We start from the raw sequence: 22,379 nt of genomic DNA on the forward strand, positions 1-22,379 counted from the left end.
GGTGCAGTGGTGAACCTCCGTTTGAGCAGGTCAAACGCACTCTGAGCATCAGAGGTCCAGATGAAGGGAATGGAGCTCGAGGTAAGGCGAGTGAGTGGGGCGGCAACTCTGCTGAAATCCTTGATAAATCGCCTGTAAAAATTAGCAAAGCCCAAGAATCTTTGTAAGTTCTTTCGGGGTGTGGGGGTAGGCCACCCAGCCACAGCCTAAATCTTGGCTGGATCCGCTCTCAATTTGCCCTGTTCGATAATGAAGCCCAGAAAACTAACAGTGGGTCTGTGAAACTCACACTTCTCCGCTTTGACAAATAATTTGTTCTCCAAAAGTCTTCTCAGAACAAGACGGACATGCTGAATGTGCTCCTGGATGTCCCGGGAGAATATGAGTATGTCATCGATGTATACAAAAATGAATTTGTTCAGCATGTCACGCATGTCAGAAGCATTGGTCTGGTGCTGCTGTTCGAAGACTAGATCACACTTTAACAAAAAGCTCCCACAGGAACCAAGTTCCCCAGAGTATGGTTGAGGTGTAGGAATATATGGCTCACGTGCTGTTCGGAGAGTAGCAGGTTGAGGTGAGTCAGAGGCCTGAGCAGGTGGATTAGAGGTGGTCGGTGTGGCAGCAGGTGAGGCCAAATGAGCAGTGACTTGGATCAGCTGGGTTTGCACTTGCGTTACTTGCGTGGAAAGTTCTCCTAACGCATCAATCACCTCCTTCAATCCCTGGTCATGGCGTCCAAGAGTCTGTCCATGCACAGTAAGGACCTTGACAATGGATGCTGGGTCGGTTGGATCCATAGTGGTTGGATTGTTCTGTTAGGGTTGTTAAGTTGGACCCATAAACAAACACTACACCCAAAGTGTGGGTCGACGTGAATTTATTTAACAAAAAGTGTCCTCTTGGCTTGGCTTGATCCTGGGAGTGGCTCCAGAGCAGGCTCGGGTACTAGGGGAATAAAAGTCCAGAATCAAAAATAAAACTTGGCAAAAGGCATAGACTTCAGGATATCTCTAGAGCAGAAGTACCGCAGCATAGATGGAACAATCCAACGATGAGTGGAGGTGAGTCTGAGGCTTTTGTATTGCAGTGATGAGTAATTGGAACCAGGTGTGCCTGCTCGGAGTCCTCACCCCACCAGGACCAAGCCTAAAAGAAAAACAAAGAGCCACAAGAGGGAGACAAAAACAGGCACATATGGCCAAAAACATAACACTGTTACTAACGTGTGTGTGTGTGTGTGCAAAAAGGAAACTAACAATCATCATCAACGGTTCTATTATAGGTCATTTTTGTCATATTTCTTATTTTAATTGTTTTACTAATCATTTTAATATTCTATTTTGATTTGGAAGAAAATAATATGCCCAAATTAGCATAATCATAACTTTTCTATGCTGCGCACAGACTCCTCTTTGTTACCCATGGGGTGTTGGACGATATACTGAGTTCACGATACGATATGATACGATAGACGATAATGGACTCAACACAACAATAAGATACAATGTTTTTAGAAAGGGAAAAAAAAACCGGTAACACTTTAGTTTATTAACTATAACCATTAATTAGTTGCTCATTAGCATGCACATTTGTAACATATTGACTCCTGATTAATCATTATTAAGTACTTATTAATGCCTTATTCTGCATGGCCTTATTATACAACCAATAAGCCATTAACTAAGAGTTTTCGCTCAATAACCACAGAATTATTACTTATTAGTAGTAAGTAAGGAAGTTGTTCTCAATATGCTAGAGTTAGAGTTAATGTTAACCCTAACGCTAACCCTCACCCTGTTTGGACTGCTACACTGCCATTAAGTGTATAATAAGGCATTAATAAGTACTTAATAATGACTAATTAAGAGCCAATATGTTACTAATGCTAATGAGCAACTAATTAATGGTTAATAGGTGTTCCCTAATCTAAAGTGATACCAAAAAAACATAATAAATGACATGCTTACAGTAGATATGACATTTTCAACTCAATAGGAATATAAAAAATAAAAACTAATTATAACAATCTGGTGTGGATTTTTTTTTTTATCTAACCCTCTTTGCGATACCACTCGTACCCTCGATGATACATCTTGTTGCATTTTATATCTTGTCGCACGATAAATAGATCCACCTTTAGTTACCCACTTCATAAGTAGCCCTTGGCCCCTTTTTGCCACCAGAAATGACTTAAATTCTTGCTGCATTACATCAACAAGGAATTTTTATTACATTACACCATCCCCCATCCGTCCACCATACCCCATCAGCCTCCCAGTCCCTATCCATTGCATTACACTTTAAAAAAATAACAAAGAAACAGAGTTAATGAACTAAATTTGTCTGACTTACATATATCTCTTTCAAATAATGAATGTGTAGTAGAGCTTTTGATGTGATATGAAATACCAACCCATGTTTTATTAGCTGTTCCACACCACTGTCTTCAACTCCAGTTTGTCCAGTGGTCAAGGCCTCTAGTCTTTTGCATTACCAGCTTGGGTTTAATTTCCAAGGTGAGTTTTTTTCATCCGAAGCATATTTTCATTGTAAGTGGTATGAAACAAAACTGTGGCTTGATTTATTATTATCAAAATTTCATTTTTGTTAACAACAAAACAAACTTGTAACTGCATGCTACCATAAAATCATCAAATCAAATTCTTAATCAATGATAAGTGTGTGTGTACTTCCTCTGCCCCTCCCAACCAAAATCCTGCACCCCTGAGAAAATATTTCTCTCATCCTTGAGTGCAAACGTTATAAAATGCGATTTTATACGACCAGATTATGTTGTTACGCACAGTTGTAATGTACACGCAAGGTTTTTCTAAAGAGTTTGGGTGCCTCTCTCTGCAGCAACTAACTAAAGCACTTGTTGCCTTTAGGGATGAAGTAAGAATGGGAGAAAAAAACTCCATGGAAAAAGCTTGAATGTCAAGTTCCCATTCCAATGGTGTATTAGGTGTTGTTAAAAGGTAAGGTAATATAACAGGTTACCACGCCCCAATCCCAGGTCTTTAGGAATGAACGCTTAGTCAAAATCTTTTCTCTGTAGTGTGCTTGATTGCGTGAGGTTTATATTTACACTTTTTGCAACCAGCCAACTTCATCAGTAATGTCATTCAAAATGTGTCCCATTACCAGAACAACCTCAATGTAATGTGACAAATATATATGGTTGTGTCTCTATAAGGATAAAAATGAATAAATCAGGAAACAGGGCAACTTTATGATGACAACCCCATGTCTGACAACAGAGCAGCCATTGGACAAAAATGATGACAATAATCCAGACAAGAACTTGTTCAGATGCTAAAATATTTTATAGAAACCTCTACCAACATGTGTGGAAAGTTCTAAAGTGGTGCTTTAAAGTGGTGCACACACACACACACACACACACACACACACACACACACACACACACACACACAATTAAAAAATAAAATTGACGCCATTTTCTTTTTTCTAACTGTTGTATGCTGTGCCATATATGTTGAACATGTGCACTTTTGGGTGTGAAATGTTTAATATGCATTCAAAAATGAATGACAGATTAATTGGGGGCGTTCACAATAAAGGTGAACCTGTCCAATCTCCTCGAAACAACAGTTGCATTGGGGTTTATGCAGAAATTACTCATTGGAAGTATTTATTGTTTAGGAGTTATTATTCAATGATAATTTCTCACACGTGTGTTATTACCAGACAGTGTCCCATGACACCTTTTTTTTTTGTTAATTACCACCTATATTACCGTTCAATTAGCCCCTGATAATGTGGTGGACCACCAGGACAGCGTGAATTAATCAGGTCTATTACCCCCGCAATTGTAGGACTATCATCATCAACAATTAGCCTACAGTCTATGGTTGGGGACTTGAACAGGGCCATTGAACAATGTTTGTACCAGCTCTAACTGTAACAAGGGAAAAAAAAAAAAAAAAAAAATCCCATATAAAGGAAGTTTTTCTTTAATGCTGCACTGACTACAGTTATTAAAGGAAATTGGTTCAATTTTGTTGTTGTTGTTGATTTGTATGCATGTGGCAAAATGTGTTTAGTTTTTGTAATTGTTTCCACTCAAAAAGTTTGGGATTTATTACAAAAACAAGCATCACTAATGTATTTGTTAAGACTTTATATTTGCAAATGAAAAAAAAATATATATATATATATATAGATTGCAAGCTGTATTGACGTTTTATAATTTTATACAACTCCTACAAAACCCAGATTAATTCTCAACAACAACAAATAACATTACTGTGTAATTAGTAATTGTTGTGATTTATGAGCGTTTCAGACAAATAACGTGGTCTGGTGTTGACACGCAGACTGCAGCAGGTTTTATCCTCACAGCAAAGTTCATGTGAGGTCTATTACTTCTGCCTTGATGATTTGCCCTGCTGATGTGGACCAGGCAAGAGTAGCCGAGCGCAGACACAATCCCCAGCCCCCTCATGCTATGTGTATATTTTTTTTTATACTTTGTCAGGAAAACTGCCAACCATATCCAAAGTGCGGGCGCAGAGAGGCGTAAATAATGTATGCTTTTGTTAGGTTTTTTGAAGACGACATGTGCTACGCGTTGCCAGTATCAGAGGTGGAGGATTTCAGACCTCTGCACAGGACAGATTTCGATCATAAGAAGGTGTATCTGGTTTACAGAGCCCAGCGGAATGGCAGCGCAGGCCCGCCGTGTCAGGCGCACATCCTCGCCCTGGCAGGTAAGTGTTTTGTCTTCATAGCACTGGTTTTCTCCGTTTGTGTGACCGAGTGCAGTGGAAGTGGGAGCCGTTGCAGCCTGTGTTTGTGTCCGCTGTGTGGACGTGCTCAGCAGGACTCGTCCTCCGCTACGGTTAGCCACATATGCAGATGAGGTATGATTTTTGTCAGTGTAGCTAAAAGTCCTCCCAGTGTCAACCGTGTGTTTTTAAGTTGTTTTCCTCCCACTGTGTTGCCGTCTCTCGTGTTTAGCTTCATACGTAGCAGGCGACATCGCGTCGCTTGTTTACAACGGCATGCTAACGCTTGCTAGCCTGTTCTGCGTTAGCATGCTAACGCCTACACTTCGCTGTACATAATGTAAACATACATGACAGTCCGTGTTGGTGGCGCTATTGTGTTAGGACGGATCGGAGTTGTAATTCAGATTTATCTTCTGTGGTTTGGATTTGTTATTATGGTGTGTGTCTGCGGTCGGCGCGGTGTTGCAGACAGCACGTACGGCAGCAGCCGGCTTGTCTGGAACATGCCAACGTCATGGCTGCTTCATGACAGTGCGCTTTCTCTAATGTGTACGCTATAGTGAACATGCATGTAGTATGTTCGCAAAGCACGGCATAAACAAGGTATAGTTTTGTCAACGTATGACGAGCTGCGGCAGCACTAATCTCCCAGTCTGAGCCGTCTGATCCACACAATGGAGCCGACACCTTCACTCACTGCTATAGGACGGTGTGCACCGCAGCTCTATGGGAAGCATGACTCCCCAGGGTTTAAAACCAGTGACAGAATAGCACAAATCTCTTTAGTTTCTAGATAATGCCATAATATTTAATGTCAGTTTCATGTGACTGTTCAGGAACTTAAATGCCTTTCCTCCTGACTTTATTTTTTGGCTTTACAGACACAGTAGAGGAATTTGAAATCAGCATAACACAAAAGAAGATGAAAATTCCCAAGATGTCCATCAAGAATGCAGGATACTCGATTGGAAACTGTTTTGGAGAGGAGAGAATGCCTCTTAGACATAAAAAGGTAGGATGACCTCAGGTAAACTGGGGCTGTGCAGCGTTGCAATGACACGCTGTCCCTCAGGATGATTCATGATTTTTCTTTAAATCATCACATTCTGTGTTGTGTATATTTAATATTATTCTTTTTTCTGCCAATAGCTCAGCTATGTTTTCGTAAATAGTTTTTAACAAAGGTCTTGAATGAACTACAGCTAATTAGAGGACCTTAATAAAGTGTGTGGAATGAAAGAACACCTTTTATTTGTATGGTTTGAGGTAAACTATATCTGTAGCTACAGATTCCTGAGGTAGTCTGGTGGAGCTATCAATCTGCACATATACGCCCCTTTAAATACCACCGAAAACATTCATATGTACCTGTATATATACATATATATATATATAAGGAAATGTGGGCAAAGTGACATTTGTATGCACACAATAATAACTGGGATAAAGTTGGTACTGAACCCCCAACCCCTTGGCAGCTAGATAGATAGATAAAAAGAGACAATAATAGCTGTTACCCTAACGTTATTCGTAATGAATTACATTTTCATAAACCTAGCCGATACCCGAAAGCCCCCGTGCTATTTTTACCATATGCTGGATTAACACAAATTCAGCACTCTGGACAGCTGCCCTTTCCCAGACAAATCCTCTGAGCGGCTCATCAAAGAACTCACTGACTTCTCTCTTCCCAGTTCCTGACCAGATCCACACAGTCACAACAAACACACACATCACATTACATCTGCTTTTCTCTGTGTTAAACTAGATTTAGTCATTTCAAAAATGCAACTGATGCTTCAAATTTGGTATTAAAATACAACTTTACTAGTAGATGGAAAGTTTCACATTCTCCTGTCAAATGTTTTTTAGGCTCTGTCTCAGGATCATGGGCGCCCTCTATCGAACTCCTCTAAAAGCCTGGCGGCAGTCGTAGCTCGCTTGGAGCGAAACGCTGCTAGCTCCTACATGGAGGGCGAAGAGAACCTAGATGAAGACCGGCTAGCTGAGGAGGGAGAGGATGCGGATGACGAATATGATGATATGGAGGCAGAACATCAGCGACATCATCACCAGCAACATTTGGCGGTGGACTCAGATTGTGTGTCCGAGGTGGCTGCGGCCGTAGTTCCTCGAGTTCTTTACGAAGAGCTGGTTCACAGCTACAGGCAACAGGAGGAGGAGATGAGGAGGCTGCAGCAGGAGCTTGAGAGAACTCGCAGGCAACTTGTGCAGCAGGCCAAGAAGCTTAAAGAATATGGCAGCTTGCTGACAGAAGTCAAAGAACTAAGAGACTTCAACAGACGATTGCAGGATGTCCTACTGATGAGACTGGGCAGTGGTGAGAGAGCAGGAGCTTACACACCATCACAAACAGCAGAATTGCACATGCCACATAGTTGATCAAAAGCTTTAACTTACAACAAGATGATTTCTAAAAAATGGGATTTGTCTTCAAAACCTATTTAATTTATCATGATCCACATCGCAGTTGAAATATATACAGAAACACAAACCATGTTTTCCTCATTGGTTTAGTCCAGGGGCGTCATTTATAAAAGTGTGCCTAGGTAAGCACACTTCAGCTGGCGTACGCTAAAAACCAGGGAGTGCATACGCAAAAAAAACTCGAAGACTCGCTCGGCGCACGCTCGTCCCGCGCCTGTTTCCGTTTTGAATCACAATCAACTTGAAAGTTGTCGCACGTGAGGAAACACCTTGCTCCGCCCATACTGTGCCTATAAATGGTCCGGTGTACGCCCTTATTGAATATTCACGAATACGAATTTCACGTTGGGCTGAGGGGGAAAACGAGCAAATAAAACAAATTTCATTCAATGCAAGGTGGAGCTATTAATTGTTGAGGAGGACACACACAGGAGAGCATAATTTGGTGACAGTGCGCATTACAAATGATTGAAGGCAGATCGCGTTGCCTCAGAGCGTCAGACTGTGACTGAGGTGAAAAAGAAATGGTCAGACAAAGAAGCGGAGGAGAAAATGTGTATCACTCTCCATAGGAAGAGCGTCTGTTCCATAGACTCTAAAAAGAATGGATGGGACAAGCTCCCGGAGAGTGAAGCGTTTATTTTTAGAGCTCCCCCTACTGACTGGCTGCAGTATAGGTCATAAACCCCGCCTCCTCAATGATAACGGATGGGATGTGGGTCAGACTGTAAAGTTAAAATACTCGTCACATAATTTTTTTTCAAACCTAAACTCTGCTGATCATTAGTTATTGGCACCCTACATTGTGTTCAAGTGCTCATTTTTCTGTGAAGTTCGTTTTAAATAAGTTATTTAAGGTTGAAAAACAGGATTTTACGTCATATATGACGATGATTGACAGCCACGGATCTTGCGTAGCTCTCTTTGTGAACAGCAGTTATGTTGTGAAGGAAAGTTGAGACCATTTACCTAGATATTTGAGTTGAAATATATCATGGTTTTGTACTAACCTCTATGATCTGAACAAGCTGTTGGTAGAATTTCCAGTGGGAAAGATACTTATGTTCTTGACATAACTCGGCTTGCGTAAGTCATCAGGGCAGTACGCTAAATGGGCGGGGTGTGTTACCAGGGCTCCTCCCGCCGGACCCTACTGCGCAGACTCTGGCTCCAAATGATGTCAAATTTGTAAGATGGAAGCGTCCCTAAGCACTGTATTTTGGAATCAAGAACATTGAGTGGGAACAGTGCACACCCACTGGTTTGTTCAACAGGTGGAGGAAAGAGTGCAGCGTAGCTCAGCATCAGACAAAAAGCTGGAGGATCAATTGGGAATCCCTCTGTGTTGTAATGGAGGTGGAGGGGACACAGATGACCATATGTGCAAGAAGCATGAGTTTAAATTGTATTTCCTTGTTTGAAATTATGAAGATAAACAGGTAGTAAAATGCCTTTGGAACTATACGTAATTCAAAATATATAATTTCAAGTAAAACCTTATTTTTCATCAGTCCCAGGGTGTTTACTGGTGAGAGAGGATGGGGGCTCCGCAGCACCTCGTCCTCCATGGGGGAGTCCTGCTTATATATCTCGCTGATCTCTGAAGATCCTCTCCCTCCGGAGTGTCCCGTGCGCCTCGTCCTCCAGCAGTGCTAGATAAGCCACTGTGCGTCTTTACACATGATAAGTGCGTTCCTTTTTATAACAGCTACAGGTGTTGCAGCCAATTGATCAGCAGTTTTGTGCAATGATCATGTAACATTGATTGCATTTATTATCATTAAAACTGTATTTGTAGGCACACGCACGTCACTCACTCCCTGGGGCATCAGTATAATTTTTATATTCTTCATATATGATGTGTTTTGAAATGTGCAATGTTCTATTATTTCACACAAATGTATCAATTTCACAGAGCTGTTTATAATTTAATTCTTCTCCTGTTGGGGTCGGATTTTCCAGTTTTTCATGATTTTGTGCGTACGGCAGAGTCAGAGCTACCGTGGAGGTGCACACATTATCTCACCAGGTTTTTTTTTTATAAGCCACAAACATTGCTTATGAGTGGCGTACGCTTTCTTTTTTATGTGCACAGCGTTTATAAATGAGGACCCAGGTCCTGCTCAGATAAAGTAGACAGTTTACTATAGATTGGGCTATTTCTAATCATTACAAAGTCTAGGTTAGATAAGGGCTTTTATGAAATGTGAAATTGATATCCCAGAAATTAAAAATGACAATAACAGGGAATAGTTGTTTTTAGAAAACGCGATAAGATTTAAGGTTAAAGGGGAAAAAAACAAGTATTATATTAAATTTTCTTTTTATCAAGCTTTGCAATCATCCAAGTCACACTGGTCAGCATACATGAGTGAATAAGTTGAGGGAATGAAACTCACTTTTTAAATATTTTTTTCTATGGCAAAACCTGGTGAATTATAAGAATGGGATTAAAAGAAAATCCATAGAAAAGTAACATTTAAAAAATCTGATAGAGTATTAATAAAAATATCAAATTATTACTGTCTAAAAAAAAAATCATTTTAGGGCTAGTTCAATGATAATGAATAGGAATAACTTAGAAGACGTAAGTCTACGTAATAATTTAAAAAATGAATAGATACGTTATTTTTAAAAACTGACTACTTTTCACAAAACAGTAAACCTTCTAAGAGAGAATAACGGTGTGTCATTTAAAATAGCTTTGGAACAATCATCTTTTTGAAGGCCTAAATTATGAGGGCTAAATTTCAGGGTCATCACATTTCTAGAGCAGTTTGCCTCTGTAGAATATTACTATATACATTATGTACCGACCAAGCTGCTTTCTAGATAAAGCAAAACTGTAATTGGGTTCAAGGCTTATGAATGAATATCACCAGCTACGTTGGGTCGTACTGTCTTAATAAGCTGTGGCTGATCAAGGTACCCATGCTTGTGCCACCCTGTGAAATGAAGCAGCTAAAATGGCTGTGACTGCCTGGGCTGTCAAATCGTGGATAAAGGTAAATCGTTCTGATGCTTCGTATTATGTTTTCATCACGTTGACAGGTAAAGGTCTATGCATTGTTTTTCTAAAGAGGAAGTAGCTCCATAGACAGAAGGTTAACAAGTGGCACTGAAAGTAAATCTGTCAAACTTTCATCTCTTGTTTTTACACATTCACCTTGACTTACGTATTATCATTCTGTTAAATTCAGTGTTTAATGAGATCAAGTGCTCCAGTTTGGTAAAATGTTGTAAAACTGCCCAAAGGAAAACACTTTGGACAAAAAGTCCAAAGTGTTTGGTTCCAATAACCCCAGTTGTTAATCTGATTGAGCGTTTGTAACAAAGATGTCAGATGGAGCACACCTTTCACTTCATAGGACTTAAAGGATCTGCTGCTTATGTCAGATTCCCTTTAGTGGTCCAAAGGGTTCATTCGTCAACAGTTTAAATCTGTTAAGAGACATGAACTGGACCTATGCAAGATTATCTTGTAGCTGTTCAGATGAGTGTCAATATAAGAAAAAGTAAATAATATTAAAAGGTAAATGAATATAAGAGCGGGGAAAGCAAAAACACGACTACCTGGTACTTGGCAATAAGAAACACTGAAAGGGTTTTACACCCAGATTTGTGTTCCAAAACATGAAAGAAAATCCTTATAAACTATAATTTAGTGAATAAAAACTGGTAATATGGGATTGTCGATTACTTTAAATACCACCGAAGTAGTTCCAAACTATTATTATCAGCACATTTATCTGTTCACTCTCACATTCACACACCAGTGGGACAGAGCTGCCAAAACACAAACTTAAAGGGATGCTCGACCAAAATCACAAAGACGACTCAACTGAAGGATTATTAAATGAAAACTTTACGAGTTGGAATTAGAAGTTATTTATAAACTGCATATACAAAAAAAGCATCTTAATTACACGTGTAGGTTGATGTATTTGACAAAGTGTGACATAGTGAGCAGTCAAGGAAATGCTTCTTTCATGTAACTCCAAATGGTTCCATGGTTCCATAGACTTCCCTGTTTTAAGGTATCTTCCCTGTTTAGCTGGAAGACCTGTGTTGCTCTGTAGTAAGATGGTTAATATAAGTATTCAAATGCTCCGCCCACTGGCATTTTCTAAGTCCCATTTCTCATTTCCTAGAAGAACATCAAAATCCGTCTACCGTAATGTTCATGGTCTTTTTAGGAATAACGTCATAATGTCCAAGGAACTGGATAATGTGTAACTAAGCACTAAAATATCAGTTTAAAATGCTATGTCACCATAGGGTAATGTTGAACTCAAAATACGTAGGAGTAATTGTGACTTGGCAAGAACATATGGGAATACTAATTGGCTGAAATGTTGAATGGCTATGATGTGAAGGCTAAAAGTTGATATTAATGACTCCAAAGACATTTCTTACACAAATTAGTAACATGTTTTATTATTCAGCTTTAGACCTATCATCTATAGGGCATTGATGATTTACTTTAAAAGAAGATATTCAGGCTTTGTGTGCAATTAAAAGTGATGTCATCCCATTCTGCAATATCATTCAAATTCAAGCTTTGCCAGATGCTAATGTTAACTTCAGCTCCCCTGGTGCAGCTGAACAGAGGCGCCTGACCACTGGCGAGACCATTTAATGGACTGGCTAAAGATTAGAGCACCCTGGGGTGCTGTCAGGCATAGGATGGAGCGCAATGACCGGTATTAAAACTCATCAGCTGCAGTGGAGCTTAGTGTGGCCGGCCACCAAGCCAGCTTAGCTACTGGGCTAAAATAACCACTGGTTACAGGGCATATGGGAATCCAAGGCTCAAGGTGGGAAGCAAGCAAACAAGTTGATGGGCGTCAGTCCAGTGTTGACAACACGATATACCACACAGCAGTACTGTAGGGATCAGAGGTTGTGGCAATCCATTACAAGTAACAGGCTGTTTACTGTTGCAGTGAGTTAACATTGTTTAATGTAAGTCAGAAATGGTAACATTTCTTTTTGTTTTTTAGAGCCAATGCATGACAATGGCACTCAGACAATCAAGGCTGAAGTGGTTGAACCAATTGTTGATGCCCAGGAGACTTGCAGAGAAGAAGCCAACACCAGCTCCAGTTACTCGCCCTCACCCAGAACAGTTTACACCTGCAACGACGGCAAGGTATGGGAGGCCCAACTTTAACTCGCCTGAATACTATTGCTTTAAAAAAAAAAAAATAATAATAATAATAATTAAAAAAAAAATATTTATATATATATATAGATACTATGCTCTAATTATTATTGGACTTAATTTCTTAAAACCAAAGTCCCTCATTACAATAAACGTTTAGTAAGTTCCGCGAAATTATTGACACGTCTCAGTTTTACGTCAATAGTCTGTTGACATAAAATGCTTTTTTCATTATTATCTTTTGATTTCTTCATCATTTCAATGAATTACAATTTTACTTAACCATAAATTTGACTTAACCAGAGGTTTATGTGATAAATAAGCTAATAATCTATAAAGTGTACCCAATCCTCATGTTTGTGTCATCATATGTGACTGTGGAAAGTAGTAGTCTGGTTTATTAGGCACTGCTTTATTTCCTCTGAGCACTCACTAACCTGGGAACCTGCCGTCATAGTTAAACAGTTATATTCCTTTTTTTCTTCTCTGCCCGGTCAAGTAAACAAGGTTGAGAAGATTATTATTGTTCCTTCAAGCCTAGCTAGCATCATGAGTGTTTATTAGCCTGTTGGGGTTCTTTACTCTATTCATCGCTGTAACTCAACCAGCGTCCTGTCTCTGATGACAAGGGGGGAATTGGTACTACAAGCTCTGGGGCCCGCTGCCACTTGAAGCGTGAAGAACACTTGCAAATTAGAGCTCTCCTACATCAGAGAGCCCATATTAATTATTTGCACGAGAGGAATTTAAAGTGACTGACAGGTTAGCCCCAGTGAGAGCATGATGGTGGGAGGAGAAAAAGAAGAGGAGGAAGAGATAAAAGATGTAAACGAGAGCAAGACGGATAGAGAACAGGAGCCGCTTTTTTGTACTTGAGGGCCGTAAAAGCTTTGTCTGCTGGCTGAGGGCCTAAATCATATTAGCTGCACTGGGAAAAGCCTTTTGGATGCTCGCCTAAAGACTTTGGTGAGATAAGAGAATAGAAGAGCAAAAGACAGACACATATGCCTCCTGTTGCACCAGCCAGAAGATCAGGGCAGACTGCTTGGAGTGTTGGGTGCTTATGCAATGCAAGGTGACGTGTTGTAGAGCACTACAGGCTAAGATCATAATGAAGGCAATCCAAGCTTCAAGCAGTGAGTGGCTTTTAGTATGCTTGGTGGTGAAAGTGGATCTTTGGAGTTGCCTTTTGCTCTTAGTGAGAGCTGGAAAACACATTTCCTGGCACTGTGTTGGCTTATAGTGACACTTTCCTTTAGACAAATTACCTAGTGAGGAAGTAGCTGGTGTGATGCGCCTAGCATTCTGAGGGTCTGGATTTGCTGCATTGACGAAAAAGCTCAGTGTCTATTTTCTTAACAGGCAAAACGGTAATGGTCCACATGTTGTGATAAATAAACCTATAAACCTTCAAACTACTCTTCGCTTTCAAGATACTATATTTACACTCGCCTATACAAAAGTTATTTTTTAAAATATCTTACATAGTTATAGCCCTCCCATTCTTTATTTTTTTTTAACTAAACCTATTATGTTGTGGTCAGGGTTTTATGGAGGCCACACCCATCCTTTACAGGCCTTAATGTTCTTATTAAGGCTGAATAATATTCTTAAGGGTATTTGTAAGATGTTGAAGGTTGTAGTTCTGCAACAGAATAACTTTGGCACCAGTCAAACCATCTGGTGACGTTCAACATTTTATAAGCATGTCGTCGACCAAATCTATATTTTCTGACACAGCCAAAATCTTACATTGAATATTTGCCATTGCTTCGCTGTTTACTGCAGAGAGCCAGTGGATCACTCTCAAGCCCTTTGGCAAAGAGAAAGCCTTTTAAATTTAAAAATGTTAAAGTTGTAAACAGCTCAGTGCAGCTACTGTCATTTTTCAGAAATAATTTATGTTTTGTGCATAGTTTTTGTCATTTGGCCTTGTTTACTTCTTGGATCTTTGACTGAAACTCATCTAAGTAGACCACTTTTAGGACATTCGGGAAATAAGCTACTGGGCTGATTAATACATTTTCATGCCACTAAATTATCTTCTTGTTTTTGCTGTTTCAAAGTGTTCTAAACATAAATCTTCCAGCTTGCAAAGAGCAGAATTCTATTGTTATACAAAAGGAGAAATAAATATTTCCATGTATTCATCAAACTGGCATCAACTTTAAATGTTGTTGCTGTCCATTCTTCAGTTTATCACTGTTCTTCTGCTTTGCCTGTGGCTGATTGAAGTAGTTGTCTTTACCTGTAATCCAAATGTCTGTGATCTCCATGAGGATGTGAAGTTGATCAAATATAAACTGATAAAATTCAGGCATCTGCGTCACTTTTCAGTGATCAAAAATCATACTATTGGTTTATCTAATCTTTCCAGATTTCCACAAATTCTATAACTATTTCCTAGTGAAATATTGACAGTGTTTTAAATGATAAATTAGATTCACAGTTAGTTTTACATTTGCAGGTACACCTCGGGGCTGGGATCTGGGTGGAGGAGGAGAAGTGGTATCAGCTACAGCGAACCCAGGGAGACTCCAAGTTCACAAAGAACCTTGCTGTGATGATATGGGGCACAGAGACCCTCAAAAACCGCAGTGTCACCGGAGTGGCCACGAAAAAGAAGAAAGATGCCCTACCCAAACCTCCGCTGTCACCCAGCAAGCTGAAAATTGTCAGAGGTGAGAGAAATATTTCATTTACTTAAAGATTTTATCCAAAAAGGCGTTTTCTTAGTTAATATCAGATGGAAAATATAAGGTCTGATTGTAATTACACTCGTTGTTTTCCCCCAGAATGTCTCTACGACAGAGTGTCTCAGGAGACGGCAGACAGTGCAGAGATTACGCAGAGATTGTCCAAAGTGAACAAATACATTTGTGAAAAAATCATGGACATCAACAAGTCCATCAAGAACGAGGAACGGCGAGAGTCAAAGCTGCTCTTCAGACAAACAGTCAAGATGGAGAACTTTACCTACGATGGCATATAGAGCTCATAGGTCATTGTTCCTGCTGCCCATGTGGTCTGCAGGAAACTGAGCCAACTTTACCGTGAAGCTGGAAGACGATGATGGCGGTGTTTTAGGAGCGAGCATAGTTCTCTGACTCATTGGATGGTTGGTTTTTGAAACCGACCAAACTCATCCTCACACCCCTCCCCACTATAGAAAGACCCTTCCTTGTCCCACCGCCCCTGTGTTATGATTGGCTGACAGACAGCTTTACCCACCGGTTAGAAACGTACACAGGAGTTAGTTTGATATGAACTGGTGAGTGTTTTTATAAGCTTTACCATGGTGTTGGAACAGAGTTTTAAGGTTTGTGCATATATGTCAAAAAACAAATTAGATATGAGTTTTATTTATTTTATTGTTCTGCGTCAGAACACAATTCAGAATTTTTGAACTTTTACAAAGTAGGAGGTTGTTCCCTTGTTAAGCACTTTGATGCTGTCCAACAGATGAGGATGGTGCTGAAGAAATATGGTGTTTAAGATTTTGACTGTTTTTGTTGACCATCAGCTTGTAGTCTGGGCGTCTTAAATGTTTGCTGTTAGAAAGCATTGCGCAATAATCACAGCAGGCTCTCAAATGCACAAGTCTTAATGAGTAACAGCTATATTGGAATTTGCAGCAGCGATTCAGTGACTCAAAGAGAGGAACTGAGTGTATTTGTGTGTGTCAGTGAATGTGTGTTTTCTGTTGGTAAATCAAACGCATCAGTTTATTTAAAAAATGCACTTGTAGAGCTTTATTAGAAAGCCTGACTGATGTTTGGTCTGTACGAAGCTTTATTTGTTTAAATGTGATTTTGGTACTGTCCGTTCGCCATCATCAAGCGAGCCCTTGAAGGGTTTGGATGGAATGTTCACACGCTTCTCTTAATCAATGAGAGTCACGCTTGGAAATCTTACCTTGACTTATCTCTGTTACGGGCATTTCTATGCCTTGAACGGCCTTAAACGGATTTGGCAATCACCAGGGACTGCTACAGCCCTGGGTTTTCTAGTAAGCTGTGATTGTAGATGTATAGGAAGCTAAAGTGATAAAGCTTCACCTGCACTTTGCTGTGAGAATGTGAGAAGTCTTTGTGCGTTCACTCCATCGGCTTGAGTGAGTTTGATTGCTGCTGGGATAAAAAATCGAGGCAGAGCTTTGCACGGTTGAGATCGTCTTTTTGTGGGAGCGCTGTTAGCTGTGGGTAAAGCTGTCTGGAAACCCTATTGTCCTGCTGAAACCCCATAATAACCCCCTCTAGTTCAGGCCACACCAGTGGGGAACTACAAGGTTGTTCCAGTGACACCTACCTTAGAGCTATGCCATCAAAACTTTGGAAATTGTCCCTTGTATGGTTTTTGTTTTTTCCGTTTTGTTGTTTTTGGTCTGAAATGGTTTGTGTGGCAGTCTGCTGGCTGGAACTAAATGCTGCAGATAGAAATCTCAACTGTGACCGAGCTGTGGCCGACTGTGAATCTGCTGCATAGCTGCCCATCAAGCCTTCTCCTCCTTGCAACTCCATTTATCCATCAGGGTTTCACTCTGATATATCAAACATTCAGACCAGTCTTTTCTTAAGCTATTTAATGTTCTGTTATATTTTTCATTGTACACAAAACGACATCCCTTTTTTTGTTGCTTCATCAAACATGAAAATATTGTTATTTGTCACGTTATTGTTTAAGGTACTGTTAAAATGTCAATTTAGATCATTGATGTTATAATTCCATGTTAACGGTTTCTTTTTGTGTATTTTTACTTTGACTTTTTTACTATAAGAATTGCTGGCTTTAAGCTTAGTGTTTTACAAAAACCATAATTCACTTCGGCCAAAGTCATCTCTGTGCAACAAGGCTTAAGGATGGTCCCAAAAAAGGTGGATTTCAGTCTCATGCATTACATTCACATTCTCGTGGAACATTCGATCGACTTCACTTTAGGAGTTTGTAAATAATCTCCAATGGTGAACTTAATGCGCTATGACGGTTGTAATGCAATAGATTGAATGCAGACTATACACATTTAATGCACTTTAATATTTTGGGCAGTTTTGTCAATCTTAAATGTATATGTGGTATTTGTAATAAGTTTCTCCAAAAAGTAAAACCTAAAACTCACATTTATATGAAGCACCTTAGAACTTCTCGGTTTGTTCTGTCTGTCAGATTTGTCCTTGACATGCCAGCACTTTAAAACAAGCTATTAATGCATAAAATCATCATTTAAAGTTATTTATGCTGAATCTGGATTCTAAAACTCAACATATTAAAGAGTGAACAAATACTTTAGCATAACTACAAGCAACAAAACAGTTACTCAGTAAATGACATGATTACCCTTTCAAACAGTTCTACCAATGTGCAAACTGACTGGAATATGTGCTTTAACTTAATGTGCAAGATGCTGGTTATATATGAATAACACGTGGTGTAATGGTGTGTTTTTACAAAAGGGTGATAATGCTAAGCCAAAGTATTGAATGCTAAGTTCAAACTAAAGCGTGACGATGCTGTCTGAGGGTTTGCACAAAAAAAGGCCAATGCCACGGTGACAGAGCTTAGTGAATCTTAACTCACAAGTAGAGTTTTAGAGGGTTAATCCCTGTGAAAAATATCAGTTGATAGTTTATTTTCATTTTTTTTCTCTCCTTGTACAAATGTGTGAGGTTTTGTGTTGTGGGGTGTATTGAAAATACATGTGATTTAAAGGAAAAGATGAATGCTTTGCAAAAGCGACTTTGCTGGAATTCAGACAGATTGTTGTGTGTTGTTTGTGTTGTTTGATGCCAAAAGGGGGGGTTTAAAAAAAAAAAAAAAGCGTATTGGAGCCATTTTGTCTTTTCAGATATTACCTTGTTTTTAAAGGCAGGTTTTTTGGTGTGAGAATAAGACTAAACCTTTCACTAAAACTGTGTTCACTGGATGAAAGCACTGTTTGTTTCTGTTACTGCTGTCTCAGTCGTCAGTGTTGGAAGTACTAAGGCACCAGTAATAGCAGCAAACACCATTCAGTAAGTTGGGCAGAGCCATCGATGTATGTTTTGGGTTAGTCTGGGACTTTGACACCTTGACCTCCCAGTAGTCCTGCAGTCACACTTCAAAGTAGCAGGAAATGCCACCTTTTCTGCTCATTGATCCAATATTTGTCGTTCTCCTTTGAGCAGTCTAGATCTTTACTTGACAAGTTTAAAGCCAACTGGGTTTAAAAATGTTACTTTTTGCCAGATAATAGCTAAATCCCTGCCTCTACATGCCCCCTGCCGTTCAGGCTTTTGTTGCCAACACATGTTGAAGCTTCATAAGAGCTTTCTGCAGCTCTTTTATTTTTTATTTTTCCTTCACTGTGTGAAAAAAGAACGACAGCACCAATTTGCTACAGTTTTCAGAGCCATATGTGCACAGGACATATGAACGGTATACTTTAAAGATGCAATGGTAACCTCACTTCAATATGAGAAAAACGGGAAAAATACATTTAGGTCTATTTTTATTAACAGAAAATATCCACAACTTTGTATACAATCCACAAAACCAGTTCTACTTCATGTAACTTCACCGTCCTACCTCATTGTTTGTTTGTCAGTGACTGTAAATCTTGTGCGTATATTGGGGGAAAAAAATAATCTATAGGAAACGGTATACCTGGTTAATCTCAACATGTATAGCATATAAAACTTGTAAAACACCTCGGTACACAAATATCATTCTTAGGATAAATCTGTTTTATTACCTGCTTAAAGATGCTGCTGTAAAGGGGGTCGTCTGTGTGAGGGGCTCGTCTCTGAATATGTATATCTTCGCTCTTTGCTATGTTGTGCAGTTGATCAGTGGTTGTGCTTCATCTCTGTATTGCATTCTGAGATTTTTTACTGGTTGACGATGTTACCAGCAAACAGTTCAAAACTGATCTATCGGACCTCAAACGGTGCTGTTTTTCTATGTTTTTATTGTCACATTGCTATGTTTTATTCAGGTACGTCAACCGCCACTTTTCCCTCAGTTAACTATAAAATTCTAAGCCAAAATACAGTATCGCGCAAAACAAGTAACCCTGCTTTTACTGTATCAACTTGTATGCTATCCATCCAAATATTGTAGATAGTGATTATAACCTCAGCTGTGTGTCTCAGAAGTACCTCAGAAGTGATCAATTTTAGGTGGATGCATCTGCTTCTTGCACCAGTCATTAATTTAAATATTTGCAGTGTATTTTCAGAATTATGCATTTTTACTAGTTAGATCAGGTTATGTTGTTGGTTCAGACATGAAGAATACTATTGGATCAAATGATGCCACTGTACACTGGTTACCTGCCAGATTGTCATAAATGAAATGAGTTTAAGAGAAGAGGCTCCATCACGATCTGTTGAGTAGGAGAGCGATGTCATTAGCAGCCATCAGCAGTAGTCCTGCTGAAGTCTGGAGCTCACTAAAGGCAGGCATACACTGCAATTTTTGGCCCATTTCGACTCGATTTTTCACTTGTGCGTCTATTTTTGGGATCGGGTCGAGTCTCTGCTAAATCGTGTGTCGTACATTGTGTAGTATACATGGGGCCATGAGAAGAAATTAACACCTCATGACCAGCTCCCGGTCAGCAATAATATGGTCGCAAGAAAATCAAACTTGTTTGAAGTCCTGGTCACTCCTTGTGAGGGTATCGCATTGTTGAAGCAATGCTACAAACTAGCTTACCTCAAACTGTCACACTGCGCATGTGCCAACACTTTTGGACCACTGTAGGATTGACGGAACCTACTTCCCACATCTGTCCAGCCAGTTCCTGGTCCAACACATTGCCACCCTTTCTTTTTTGAAGCTCTTTTTGCTGCGGTTTACGAGTGTCTATCCATTTCCAGGTTTTTATTCTTCTTTCTCTGTTTTAATGGCGACGCTTCAGAGTTCTTATACTTGTTTTCATTTTTACATTGCATTTCCAGAAACAAGATCCTGACCTGTCGCGTATGGACGTACAGTGTGAGCAGTCAAGTTGCATTAGAATGTGAGAACATTCAGAGGGCAATTGAGTCACAATTTGAGCTGAAGCTGAGTACAACGATTGAAAAAAATTGCAGTGTATGCCCGCCTTTAGCGTTTCAAGTACTTTCATTAGGGCAGATTTACTGTAGTCGTTACACCTCCTTCAGTCCTTGAATCCTTATTTGTTTCTTTCAGTTACTCCAAGATACTTTGAGTAAATCAAAGGTCATCTTCCAATGCTGAATTTCCTTTAGTGTAGCAATCTGTTAATTAACTTACTGTGAGCTTGGCTTTTACGAAAAGTGCTTTATGTTTGTCTTTCAGTTCGCCAACACCAATGGAATCTTTGTTGCGCCAAAGTGTTCAAAGTCGTGTTTGTGTTTAGTTTGGATGGTCGATGAATTTGTTGTTCTTGTTCTGGTTCATTTACTTTAGCTGTGTTTGTGGAAATGAAATGTGCTGGTACCTCTCTACTGTGAGGCGTGTGTTCAGATACACAGCAGTGGGTTTTCGTGGAAGCACTGAAGCCATTCACTGGGCTGTTTTCAAACAGTTCAACTCTATACGCTTTTTTCCCAGTCGAGGGAATCGACCCTGCAGGGTTTGTGTGCAACTGAGTTCCTATGCAGGAGTTGAGTTTCTAACCTGGTACTACATCACTGTTTAATGTCAGGCCATCCATGGAGATGAATAACAGAGGGAGGTGAATGTTATCTGCACAGCTTTGAGATTGAATGGGGACAATGGCGATATGACATATCTGTGCAAAAATTTTGCTACACTTTCATACTCGTCAAGTATAAGCATCAGTAAGACTGTGCTCCGCAGAGCTGCTTGGGTATAAATACCTGTCAGCACTGGTTAGAAATGCATTGCAATGCTCTTTAGGGAAATACAGGGTTAATACACTATGGAGCATTTCCAATTAATGTGAAAAGACTTTCAAGATCATTGCAGAAAACACTCCTCGCCCTACTTTAACCTCTCAGAGGGTAACCCTCCATCTGCAGACGATGTTCTATGTGACAGTGTACATGTCTTTGCTGAACCGGCCACACCTCTGCTATGCGAGCAACTCTGATGCTTCGCATCCTGTTATGTGTTTTCTCTTGCTGCATTCAGGAACACCTGTTTAATGTATAGACGAACAAAAATAAATTGAGACTTTTATTCTATCAGCAAAAACTTCTTGTTTTTCTTTGTCAATTCTTTCATGAACACTGTGTTTTCTCACCTGTGGATTGTTTGGTCTTGGTTCTGCTCAGTTGCCCCCAAAGGATGCAACAATGGGAAGTTTTTCCACCGCTGTGGTCCGCACTAAAATATCACACCAAACATTCAAGAGACATTTATTGGCCTCGAAGGAAAAATCCCACAGACTTTTGGTGATCCCCTGACAATCATTTGTTCCTGCAAGCAAAACAAAGGGCTTGTGTTTTTATTTCAAACTTTCTTTGGAATGCTCAGCATCAAAGCATCGCCACAGTTTGCTGGAAGCAACAATTTCAATTTCTCTACTGCTTCGAATACTACAAATGAACAGTGTCACATTCCGTTGTTTGCTTAAAGACTTTGCAAATCAGAAATTTTACAAGTGAGCACTGACTTCCCTTTCACCGGTGCCATTTTAACCTCAATCTGTAAAATTCAAAATGACTAAATCAGGGTTACATCTGACTGGTAAATTGCGTTGTGTCAATTTTGCACGGGAGAAGATTAAGTGATTCAGGAGGAGTTTGTAGTTTTAATCTAGTGGCGATGAGCTTTGAATGAGTCTCAGAAAATGTTATGACCTGCGGGCTAATGCAAATGTTCTTACCCAAAGAAATTTAGTAAACTTGAAAAAACTAAAAAGTTGGAATAGTTTTTTTTTGTCCTACGTTTGCAGAGTGACTATATTTCACCAATGAGTAGAACAATAGATACAGTAACTGAGGGGCATTAGGTAGATTTCTCTAACTGCTCTGATGTCAGATTTGGTTAATTCAGACATACTCTCCAATTGAACTCACGTTTACACCAGCCGCTTTATG

The 22,379-nt window shown here is 39.7% G+C and overlaps 2 protein-coding genes across 3 annotated transcripts in view; both read left to right on the plus strand.

Annotated features, from left to right (window-relative positions):
* Nucleotides 1-22,379, plus strand: part of agbl4 (AGBL carboxypeptidase 4) — a 336,625-nt gene that overhangs the window by 234,533 nt on the left and 79,713 nt on the right. The window lies entirely within an intron of this gene.
* On the plus strand, nt 4,411-21,531 carry bend5 (BEN domain containing 5). 2 transcript variants are annotated; one of them, XM_028443885.1, is made up of 6 exons: nt 4,411-4,736; nt 5,639-5,769; nt 6,630-7,098; nt 12,209-12,357; nt 14,837-15,050; nt 15,165-21,531. In XM_028443885.1, the coding sequence occupies exons 1-6, from the start codon at nt 4,553-4,555 to the stop codon at nt 15,359-15,361; spliced, it is 1,344 nt and encodes a 447-aa protein (XP_028299686.1). In that variant the 5' UTR covers nt 4,411-4,552; the 3' UTR covers nt 15,362-21,531. The 2 variants fall into 2 exon arrangements, with proteins under 2 accessions (XP_028299686.1, XP_028299687.1); XM_028443886.1 differs by lacking the exon at nt 4,411-4,736 and adding an exon at nt 4,782-4,889.

This window comes from Gouania willdenowi, chromosome 4 (genome assembly GCF_900634775.1).
Source record: "Gouania willdenowi chromosome 4, fGouWil2.1, whole genome shotgun sequence".
NCBI classification, from domain to species: domain Eukaryota; kingdom Metazoa; phylum Chordata; class Actinopteri; order Blenniiformes; family Gobiesocidae; genus Gouania; species Gouania willdenowi.